We start from the raw sequence: 11,631 nt of genomic DNA, 5'->3' as shown, positions 1-11,631 counted from the left end.
TTAGGTGAGTTCTCCAGAAGGTGCCTTCCTTCTCAGCATTGCCAGGAGATCCTGAGGAGAAGCCTGCTCTGTAACATATTGGGGCTCCCTAGCATGAACTTCCTAGCACCCTCAGCTCTCCAGGGGTTGGGGGTTGTTTGAACATTGGATGAAATTCAAGAGAGGAAAAGGAAAAGAAACCCCCATACATCAGGAGGTGGTGGGGCAGTCTGAACACACCCGATATGTTGTGAGCCAGCCCTGCTGTGGAACCCATCCATTGCTGCACATGCCTCCTGCTTGACAAGACCCCCACTGCTCCCCAGAGCTCAGCTCTCTGCTGCTAGGCATGCGTGGCTCTGGGCTTTGCACACTCTTGTCACATGGCTTGTTGACCATAAAATAAATATTTCTTGGTCTATTTTTCTTCCTGTACATGTGTTAGAGACCCTTTCCTATAGCAGTTCACGTACTGTTTTTGGGAGCAGGAAGGGTACGCTCACCTGGGCTGATAAACTCTTTTCACTTTTATTTATGTATTTATTTGGCTCTTCTCTAATTTTTTGCAATCAAGGTGGAGTATTGTTTTTATTCTTTTGCGCCCTTACTACAAGAAACAACTGCAGACACTTCTGGCATAGAGGCATTTTGGCGGCGGCCACTGCTGTTGGCCTCACTCTAGTAATCAGTGAGGGGGTATCGCAGGAAGATGAAGATAAGGATTATACAGAAAGTGGCAAGGGCTGAGCTGGTGATGTTAAAAAGACGGGCTGTCTTGGCATCTTCAACAGCTCCATTTAAGTCATTGAGGAGTTTCTTGTCCCGGACCTGAGATACACACACAAAAAATAATTAAATAAAAGAATTGGAAGACATACAAAAGACAAAGCGTTTCAAACAACACTCACAAAAAATCAATTTATTTGTAGGGCACCTGTATAGCAGATGAGGACTGAGCAGTGCCTCTTTTCATTTGGAAATGTTCAAAATGTTCAAAGCATTCAAGGATAAACACTTTAAAAGTGTTCAAAAACCATGTAGATTATGTGGATGAGGCCCTTAGTAACATGGTTTAGTGGTGCACTTGGCAGTCCTGAGGTAAAGGTTGGACCTGATGATCTTAAAGTTCTTTTCCAACCTTGCTTATTCTATGATTTGAATGCGTGGGGTGTCATAAAACACACCAAGGTGTGGTTTGCATTCCAGCTCTGCTATGGGTTGAGCCTGTGAAGCCAAGGATTGTAACACCTGTGGGATGGAAATCTCTGGAAGCAGAGAAGACCCATTGCTGTTACCAACCAGGCAAACCAGGTCCCTATGGCCTCTGGGGTGGGGCAGTGTCTTTTGAGCCTGAAGATGCATAAAGGAACTGAGATGCCATCATGCACCCCATGCACATGGGCACTCAAGCATCCTTCCCACCATGTCATAGCCCTCTGGCCCTGAAGCCCCAGAATTCACCTCACCCAGGCCACGAGCAAGAGGGCTGGCTGCAGTTCTGGTGTGCGTCCCCATGCCTCTGTCTGCACTGAGGGGCTGAGTGGGTGAGCGCTGGCAGAGTATCCTACTACAGCTCCAGGGCTGTGCACGAGCCTCCAGCATATTAAGCAGTCCTGGGTTAATGAGTTCCTTTTGCAGGTCTGATGCAGCTCGTGCAGCGCCTCTGCCACTGGCAGTTTTCAATCCTGACAGCGCATTCTGCTCTCTTCATTACCCTGAAGGCTGGGACATTCATGGGCTTGCTTTGGGGCAGCTCTGCAGTGGGTAAGGACTGTGCATGCCTGTGTCACTGGCCTGTCCCCGCCTCCTCCAGGCAGCCGTGGCACCAGCAGGCAGTGGATGGCACAGCTAGGCAGTGATGCTACTAGAAGGCAGCAATGGCATTGCCAGCAGTGGACGGCACTGCAACTCAGCGGATGGCAGAGCTGGGCAGTGCTTGGTATGGCTAGGCAGCAGATGGCACAGCTAGGCAGTGATGCCACTAGGAGGCAGTGGATAGCACAGCTGGACAGTGGATGGCACTCGCAGGCAGTGATGGCATCAGCAGATGGCACACCCAGGCAACTGATGGCACTGCCCACCAGCAGCACTTCATCTGCTTTTTGCTCAGGCTCCATCTCTTCCTAGTAGATATGTGTCCTTGTCCCCAAATTGCCCCTTCAGCCAGCACTCAGCAGACCCAGGCAGCTGGAGCCACAAGGGTTTTGGACAAAGGGACCGGGAGATTCGACCCCTCTTCCCTTTCCTGTATCCGAGTGGGGTACCCAGGGACCATATGGCACGGCACGGCAGCTCCTGCTATGCTGCCTGCTTTGTGGCCAGAGGGTCAAGGCTGCGGGCCCTGTCCTTTGGTGCACTGCCGGCAGGGCGAGCGCCACCAGAAGCTGCCGACCTAACACTAGATGTCGGTGTCAGGCTGGGAGAACCAGCCCCGGTGTCCTACCTAGAAATACTGAAAGGCTGTTAAGGACCAGGAAGCTTTCCAAAAAGACTGTGATGGATTCAGACCACGTCCTAATGACTTTTTCTCTCTCCCTTCTGCAGTGCTTACCCACGGGGCTGTCCTGAAAGCCTTCTGCTTGCTAGGTATTGGGAAGGGCTGATGAACCCCTTCATTTCCACTGAGCCATGCTGGTTCGTGGGGCCTCCAAAACCAGATCTCAGACCCTCAGGCAATGTCCTCTCCTCTCACACCAGTGAGGACCTCTGCACAAGCACCCTCTGCTCTTCACTAATCCTGGACTGTGGGTATGGAGGCTGCATCTGGCACGAGGCCTGCAGGAGCTGTCACTGGCAGGCACATAGGCAAGAATGAGAGCTCTGTTCTTCTCCTTGTATTAAATCCTGCAGTGCCATGTCCTTGGCCTCTGTTACATCCCATTCCTGGGAGCCTACAGCTGGAGCCAGGGCCATCCATATAGCTCCATGGCAGGCTTGGCTGTTGCTGCTAGCAGTGGGGATGACCCCTGGGAAGGCAGCAAGCTGTCAGCCTGGGAGCCTGCATGCCTTTCTGTGTCAGCTGCGTCCAGGGTGACGCACCTTTGAAATTATCCATTGGTTTAGCATCCTCCCAAAACCCCCGGGGCACAGGAGTGCCAGGCAGCTGGCACATCCTCACCCACTGAGAAGCACAGAGGTCCCTGCAGCCAGAGACCCACAGGCACTGGATTTGGGACAGAAATCCCAGCCGCTTCTCACAGAAGGCTCTTTAAAGCTCTCTCATGTGCTTTCCTCTTCTCGGTGGCTGCCAGAGGCAACTATGCAGAGCAAGTGCCTTTTGACCCTTCCTCCACTGTAAGCCACCCTGGAAGAGGTTGCTCTCTGCTGCAGGCAAGCCAGTGTTTGCCATCAAGTGTTTGCCAGGCAGACACAGGTTTCTCCAGCAGAGCAGCATAGCCAGAACACCAAGCTCTGCAACTCTTCCTGCAGTGAACCGCTTACTTTGCCTTTGCGGGGCCAGTTCCTCTTGGTCTCAGGAGCTCTCCTACTCCTCACCTCCTGCTCCTCCTGACCCCAGGGCACCCTGCCACCCTAATTTCCATGCCCTACCTTCTCCCAGCAGCCTCTTTCACCTGACAGTGGCTCACACTCGTGACCGATGTTGTAGCTCTTTCCCATGGCATGCTTCAGCAGCACCTGACCTACCCTTGGCCCCACTCCAGTCCTGCTGCTGATAAGCATCCCTAGCGAGGGGTGCCTGGAGCTGCCCCCTCCCCAGTGCCCCAGTTTTCTTCCCAGTTCCTTTTTTTTGTCCTTCCCATCTCTCCTTTTCCCTCCTGTTTGGGCCCAAATGATGGTTCAGACAGCCACCTTCCACTCCCACCAAAGGGCATCTAGCTGCCTCCTCTCTCTGCGCCACCAGCTGGTTCCACCTACCCCTGCCCAACCCTACATTACACGGAACTCTGTCTCTATCTCTCGTCTCCGGCAACCCCGTCCTTTACCTTTCCTAGCTCTCCTCTGTCTGCTCTGGCCTTGGCCACCAATTCCTTGGTCCCTTTCTTCTCCTCCCTTGCTATTTCCCCATACACATATAGCTTCAGAAGTCACCGTCATGCAAATCATCCGTTATTGTCCATTATCATTTATGTTGCAATGGGGCCTCTAAGCACCAGATAAGTGCCAGGGTCTCTGCAGCACACAAGAGCAACATAAAGGCGTTTCTCCTTCCAAACCACTCGCAGCCCCAGCCTCCCACATCTCTCCAGTGCATCCTCTCAAACTCTTGCCTCTCCTTGCACCCCCAGATGCTTCCAGACGTCTCCCTTTAATGTCCCACTGCAGCATCTGAGCCAGATTCTGGAGGAGGAGCTCTTCTGGAGAGCAGGTAAGTTTTCAATCTCTTTTCCTGCTTTGACCTAAAGGAGGTGCCACTGTCTCTCTCATAGCCCAGGCTCAGCTTTTCCTATATTCATGATTCCGTGGCCACCATTACCATAATGTGCTGGCAGCTGGTGCGCAATCCCAGGGAGCTGCTTCCTTCCACAGGTCTCCAAGGTCACCCCCTTACCCCAGACCCAGGTGTGGTGTTCCTTAGTTACAGACTCTGTTCCCATCATCACTTTGACCCTTCTCACCTTTCCTACAACTAGATGGGGGCTTTTGGCCCTGCTTTGCACTGAGATACCTGGTGTAAGGATAATTACATCTGCTGGCTGCAGGGCTTCCCACGCACCCCAAGCCTTGTGTGGTGGACCCTTTGGCAATTCCACCTTGGGCAGTGCAGAGCTTACCTCTGATCCAGCTTGGCAACTTCTACAGTTCCTTTCCTCTTCTGTGTCTGGCCTTCCATGAAACAGCCTGCTTTTGTGCTTTAATGTGCAAATCTTTCTTCCTTCCTGCACCAGCAATGGCCTTTCCTCCCTCCCTGCTTGCCTGTCACCTCCTGGCTGCTCACCTTGTCCTCCACCATCTCCAGCATGCTGATACCAAAGAATTCTTTCTCTCCTCCCTCTCACCACCATCACCTGTCCTTCCTCCCTTTGGGATTTTGCCTTCAGCTTTCCCTCCAAGCCTTCCCTACTGCCTGCTCCTTCACAGCTCCTTCCTCAGCAGCCACCTCCCCTCTCTCTGCTCTGGGGCTCAACCCCTCTCATTTTTAGGAATAGGGAACTTGTGTGAATAAAAAGTGCTGCCTCAGCTTGCAAGAGGAGACAAATGGTTTGTTGATAACGATCCTAATGAGGCTGTATTTAAGGCAGCCTGGCTTTTAGCATGCAGTCGACAGCTGCTTGTCTGTAAACTGATTTCTGTGCAGAGCTCAGTGTCCCTAACATAAGGAGCTCTGGAAGGCATCCTTGGGTTTATTTGCTCTGTGAATCGGTCAAGAGCTCTCCACCCTGCCTGTGCCCTTGTCATGGCGCTGTCACCCCTGCTTTTCACCCACCTCCATAAGCCATCGCTCCTCCTGAAAAGCAGGCTGAGAGCTTGCCTGAGAGGCCAGGTGCCACAGCTTCTCTGCTTCTCAGGGTTAATAAATAGCTATGGATCTGTGCCCGTCTGCTTCCTCTTGAAACAGGGAAGATCAACAAGTGGCAAGAGGGGAAGGCAAACAACCGTGCCCACAGCTGTGTGCTAAGGGCCAGGCAGAGAACAGGCAGGAGAGCTCATGTCTCCTGGGGTGCTATCACACTGTGTATTTCTGTGGCCTTGAGGGGCAGGAAAACTGGAAGCAGCCCTGCAGGCTGCTGGTGGGGCTTAAAAAGCCAGTGGAGCTTCGTGACATCTTTGTCTCCACACAGCTGCAGCAAGGCATCTATACCACTGCTTGTCTCAGATCCCAGCTCCTCTGGCATAATGGATACTGAAAAGGATTTGGATCTCCCCAGACTGGACCTCGTAATGACTGAAGTGAAATCTCCTGCCACCAAGCACTGATGCATCATTTGTTACTGCTTGGAGCTGGGAAAGAGAGAGGCAGAGAGCTGCCAAATATCAGGCCATGGCATTTACTCCTGATCAAAAGCAACCAAATCCAAAGCATTGCCATTGGAGCAATCATTGCACCTGTATTGGGCTGGGTTTAAGGTAACTTTAGAGTTTCTAACTTCCCTGGTCCTGCTATTTATCTCTTCTCCACCAGCACCAACACACTGTTATGGCTGGTTACATGTCTGTGCTCAGGCTGACCTTGAGAAGCCTGAGATGCCAGAAATCACCCCTGGGGGATATGTGAGTCAGTGTGACTCTGCTGCAGTCCCACAAGCTGCGTCTGCTGAGGATCTGGTTTAGCTACGAGTGTAAATGGAGATGCAGTGTGCCATTGCATTCTTACTCAGAGCACTTGGCTGGGATGTCTGTCACACAGAGTACCTGGCTTGGGTGTCACAGTCTCTGACTTCGTGTGTTTCTTTGAATAAGTGCATATAAATTCTTTGACTCTGGGGTGGGTTTTTGGTATTTTTTTAGTAAATGTTGGTCACCATGAAATAGCATTTCTTTGCAGAAGAGATCTAGAAGGCTGCAGCTCGTGCAAAAGGCCAGGCAGACATGGAGGCACTGAAGGGTCTAAAACCAATAAAAGTGAGCATGGGGAATGAGACAGCTTTACGGTAACATTCAAGTGTACCAAGGCATACATCTGTCTTCCAGTGTGGGCTTTATGCTGCCGAAACTGGTGGAGATACTACAGTGTGCTAAGATACTTCATGAAACCTCTCACGGACTCGGAGGACGAAGGATCTACTGTTTTATTAACAGCATGAATCTGGCAAAAGCAGATGACATTTATGGCGGGGTATCGAAAAAGCTATCTTTGATAATGAAATGATTCCTGAGGTTGCTAGATGCTTCAGTTATTTAAAGGAAATGTGAAAACCATAACCCAGGAACCTTTTGATGCCATCAGCACACTGATGGCCCTTCAGCCAGGAACCCTGTGCTAAACCAGTCAAGGACTCTGCAGTCAGACATCCCAGAACAGGCTCAGGGAAGGGAAGAGGCTGCTCCCCTCCTCTCCCTCCCACAGCACCTTACTCGGCCTCTGCAGAGCACAGGCATCTTTGGAAGGCTGCGACTTAAGTATCTGCTGCTCAATTGTCCTTTCATTTAATTACAGAAGAACAAGAAAAGTCTGTTTAAAGGGACATTTGTCCCAGGATGTTTCTTGCTTCTGCTTTCTCCGAAGTTCTGGGAGAAACCTCACTGACTATAGAAGAGATGAAAACAACAGGCTCCTGGAGGAATAACTCCAACATCCAGCCTAGCCAGGATGTTGTGAAGGTTTTTGCAGTAGCTATGAGTGAGGAAGGATCCTGTCTTTCTCAGCGTCCCAGTGGTTTTCCCCAGGGCAGATCTGCTGCTTCCCCAGCATCCCTGTTGCTTCCCACCACCGATCCTGATGGCAGCCCATGAAGGCACCTGCCATCCTTTCAGTCACTTGCTAGCTCTGTCCTGTGCCTCTGAGAGACATTTTGTTTCCATTTCCCCCACTGCCACAGGGTCACAGATACCGGGGAGCTCCAAGACCAGAGCAGGGTTATTTCTACCCGCTCAGCATTACATCTGTCTGGGTACCACCATTATATCCAATCAGCTGCCACCACTGCAGTCCAAAAGCCAAGGCTGGGTTTTGACAGCCATCTTATATTTTCCTTTCTTGATTTGGAGCAAATTTGACCATTTGCCTTCCCTCACCACTGCTTCTTTTTTCACAGTGGAGTTTATATCCTCTAGACCTTTGCAGCCAGATGCTGAGTTCACGCCTCTGCCCTGGCGATCCCAGATTACTTCTGGGCTTTGTTCTTCCTTCCACCTCGTGTCAAGGGTAGTGAAGGGTCCAGCCTCTAAAAGCTTTGTAGGTGGTAGGCCCTACTTCATCCTGTCCCCTGGATATTGGATAAGTTTGGTCCTCAGGCTGTCCTGCCCCCCCTGCTAGCTGCAACTAAGGGACCACGTCTACCCAGATAATAGATATCTGCTGTAGCTACCGCCATGTCCTGGTGACATAACACTATTTCTTAGCCTGCTGCAACCATGCCTCTTGCACAGGAAAGATACTGACTGTATCTCAAAGGCAAATTCAGATGAGCAAAGACATGAAAAATATGGAGGAAGCCAGTTTCTTCCATAAAGGGCTGGAAGAGTGGGGGGGGTGTTAAGGGATTCTCCCTCCACTTGTGTTAGTCTGTCGCTGCCTGGATTTGCCCCTGGGTCAGTCCTGTTTGTGGTGATGCTCAATCCCAGTATGACTTAAGCTATTAAGGGACTTACCCAGGAAGCAAGGTCCAGTGAAGCCTGCTACATGGGTGGTGAATGTGTGCTCACCTCCCATCTTGGGGAGGGGGAAACTGAGGCAGACACCATAGTGCCAGTGCTGGGTTTGCCTAGCTCACGGGTCTGCAGACTTGTCCCTGAGCCTTTCTACCAGAAACCGTGATGGGCTCAGGAGCAGCCTCCTTGCAGCACTGGGCACTGGCTGTCCAGCTTGTGGGAGCTGGATGGGGTTAATTGATCTTCTGTGATGAAGCCCGTCTGCGCCCTTGCCTTCCTCTAAATGCTGCCTGCCAAAACAAATCAGCTCGCTCCTGTCGGGGCCACCCAACTGCCCCGGGCTCTCTGCACATCCATTCAGTCAGTTTTGCTTCTGTCAGGCCGGGAAGGGAAGGGCAGCCCTGGCCCTTCTCTCTGTCAGCCACCCAGCCTGTTTGCTGGGTGCCATCCCTACCGGGCTGCTCTGCCCTGCAGCTACCAGGAGTAACCTGTTCCTATTCCCATCATGGGCTGTGCTCCATGCCACCGCCATCAACACAGCTCTATTTCCCTCTAGATCTGATGCTCTGTGAAGACCCCCTGCACCCTCTTCCACCTCCTTGGCAACCTGAGGCTTGTTCTGATAATGCTGGCAGGTCTCCAGGGCTTGCTTTGGGATTTATAGGCGTCGGAAGTGGTGGGGGAAAGGAGCTGGCTGGTGTTTTAGTTAGGAAGAGGGCAAGAATTGAACAGGCAGGATTGCCCTGCACCCTGGCAGCTTCTCCCTTGCTGCAACTTGCCAGGCACCAGCTGATCACTGCCCTCTGCTTCTTACTGCTTCTGCCCGACCGTTTGATGCTGCTGGGTCCTACCCTGATGATCTCTAACTGACAAGGAAGGGACCGAGTTCTGGGATACCTGCGGGAGCAGCATGAGCCAAGCCAGCCCATCAACCTGCTATTGCAGTACAGAGGAAACTCCGAGGGTACCCGAGCAACTCAAAGCACCTCTTCCCCACTCGAAGCAGCATCCCTATCTCCAAAACACACCTCTGCTCTTCCCATCCCCAGCGAATGGGACCTCTCATTTGTGTGGCAAAAATGTGATTTACATCAGGCGTGACCACCAAACACTCCCCCGCTCCTCCAGCCACCCATTACCCTGTGCTGCATGCTCAGTACTCACTTTCAGTGAATAGGCCAAGGCGATGAAGCCGAGGCAGCAGAAGTTGAGGTATACAAAGTTGAAGATGGACCAGAGATAGTAGTCGTTCACCTCGGTGGTGTCAGGGTAGATTTCAATGACAGTGGTGGGGTTGGTCATCGTCTTTTTCTCCACCGAGTGCTTGCAAGGGACCGCCGGTCGCAGGCTGTCCCCTTTGCAGCTCTTGCTCTCCATGAGATAAACGGCAGAAGAAGGAGACAGGACCGGCGAAGCTTGCCGGAGAGCCGGGGGCTTGGCGATGCAGGCAAAGCAGCCCTGCGGGGGGTCCTGGGGGTGGCGCGGGGTCCAGGCCACCCCTTCGAAGGGGCACGGCGGGCCCAAGGGGGGATCCTGTGTCCTCTCCGTGGTGGCTGCCGCGGAGTCACCGCGCTCTGCCCTGGCAAAGCAAACCCCCTCCGTAAAAAATGGGGTTGAGGGGATGGAGAGGCGCGGGGGAGTGGGGGTGAGGAGAGAAAGAGGGGGTAAGAAGTGGAAAACGAAAGACGCAGGGGGGAAGGCAGGAGAAAGCGGGACAGGGAGACAGAGGAGAAAGCAGGGAGAGGAGCGAGGGAGTGGGGAGAGGAGTGGCGGAAGGAGCACCGCTGAGTCCGGGGACCACGGAGCCGCCGCCACAGAGCGGAGCTGCCGCGGGGCGGCTGAGGAGCGGGCAGCATCCCTCCGCCTCTCCTGCGGCCTCCCTCCTCCGCTGCCCGCTGTCCTGCGTGACCCGCCGCCGAGCCATGAGTGAGGAAATAAACAAAAACAACATAACGGAAAGAAATACAAGCAGAAGGAAACACTTGGGAAGAGCCGGGGGGGCTCCGCGGGAGTTGCCGGCTGAAACCGGGCTGCACCCCCAGCAAGCCCTCTGTGTCCGCCTGTCTGTCGGTCGGTCTGTCTGCCGGGGCCTCCGGCTTTCTGTCCCATGTAGGGATAGGAGCGGGTCTCCCGGTGCGGCAGAGCAGCCCGGCCCCTCGCTCTCCCTCCTTCCGTCCCTTCTAGGGGGATTTTTTTTTTTTTGAGGGATTTCCCCTCCTTTTCGTTTTTTCCTTTTGGCCGAGTCTCTGCGGGATTCCAGGTGGGATTGCATTTCCCGAGTCCTTCCACCTGCCAGCAGGTTTCATTCCCGCCACCCCGTCCCCTTATTTTTGAAGGGGAGAATATCGTGCCCGGAGAGGAGGAGAAGGAGGGGTAAGAGGAGATGAAGACAGAGGATGGGGAAGGGGATGTGGGAAGATGTCGTGTGCCCCCCCCCCCCCCCCTTCCCGCCAGCTTTGCAAATAGGAAAGACTAGTCCACCTCTGGCTGCTCGTCCGTCCGTCCATCCGTCTCCTCCGAAGGCATCAAGAGGAGCGAGGGATACTCACAAGGAGGGATGCGGGAAGTCGCTGCATATCCGGCTCAGCACTGCCTCCGGCTCGGCTTCCTCGGCGCCGGAGTTGCGGAAGGAGGGGGGGAGGGAGGGCACCCATGGACTAGCGGTGGGCAGTGGGGGTGTTAGGGAATGGGAAGATCAGCCTGCAGCCCCTTTCCTCCCCCCAGAACATGCTCCACGCAGGAGAGCTCCTCCGTGTCTCAGCCCCACCGGGACGTCACCTCCTGCTTGGAGCATCCTGGTAATGCCTTACTGGAGAAGGGCATCTTCTGGGCCCCGGCCGAGCGGCTTCCCTGGTCTTCTGGAGGGGATGCTCTGCCCGACTGTCTCCTGCGTCACTCACAGAGACCTTTGCAGTGGGGACTCGCTGCGTGTTTGTTCCCATAGGCTCGGTGAAAACCTAAAGGAAGAGTGGCACGGGCGTGTGGGGACGATTGGGACTGCGCGACCAGGGGAGGTGACAGCAGCACAGCGGTCGTGGGGGATGAATGGAAAGGGGATAAATCCTGCGTGTGGTGTGATAAATCCTGTCTGCACTGAACAAATCCCAGTGTGGGCAGGGGCGGGAGCACCCTGGAAGCAGGATGCAGGGCATGCGGCTGCTTTAGGGGAGGGAGGTGGGGATGTCATGAAGGATGGACAAGCGCAGGAGGATTTGGCCGTGCCTGGGCTTGGCACAGGATCAGGGAAGTGCTTGCTGCCTCCCTTTGCCAGCTACTCTGGGAGCTGCATGGAAATGCAATTCTGGGGTGCTGTGGTAGCATTCCCCCATGGGATGTGATGCTGGAGAGCAGCTGGTGCCACGCAGGGAGAGCTTGCAGGTCATTCAGGAGGATGCAGCTGTGGCACCGGGAGGGTGAGGATGTGAGGACACGCTGTGTCAT

The 11,631-nt window shown here is 53.7% G+C and overlaps 1 protein-coding gene across 1 annotated transcript; it reads right to left on the bottom strand.

Moving 5' to 3' along the window:
- Positions 1–538: 538 nt before the first annotated feature.
- Positions 539–11,134, bottom strand: IFITM10 (interferon induced transmembrane protein 10). The gene is made up of 3 exons (XM_057412893.1): positions 10,672–11,134; positions 9,355–9,769; positions 539–807 (listed from the first exon to the last, which is right to left on the bottom strand). Exons 1-3 carry the CDS (start codon positions 10,695–10,697, stop codon positions 658–660), a joined length of 591 nt encoding a protein of 196 aa, XP_057268876.1. The 5' UTR covers positions 10,698–11,134; the 3' UTR covers positions 539–657.
- Between the last annotated feature and the right edge of the window lie 497 nt (positions 11,135–11,631).

Source organism: Pezoporus wallicus, unplaced genomic scaffold (assembly GCF_028554395.1).
Source record: "Pezoporus wallicus isolate ANWC-B61680 ecotype Strahan unplaced genomic scaffold, APGP_CSIRO_Pwel_v1 scaffold_6885, whole genome shotgun sequence".
In the NCBI taxonomy this organism is placed as follows: Eukaryota; Metazoa; Chordata; class Aves; order Psittaciformes; family Psittacidae; genus Pezoporus; species Pezoporus wallicus.
Note: the sequence above shows the minus strand (reverse complement) of the source record. Positions and strands in the feature narration are given on the sequence as shown.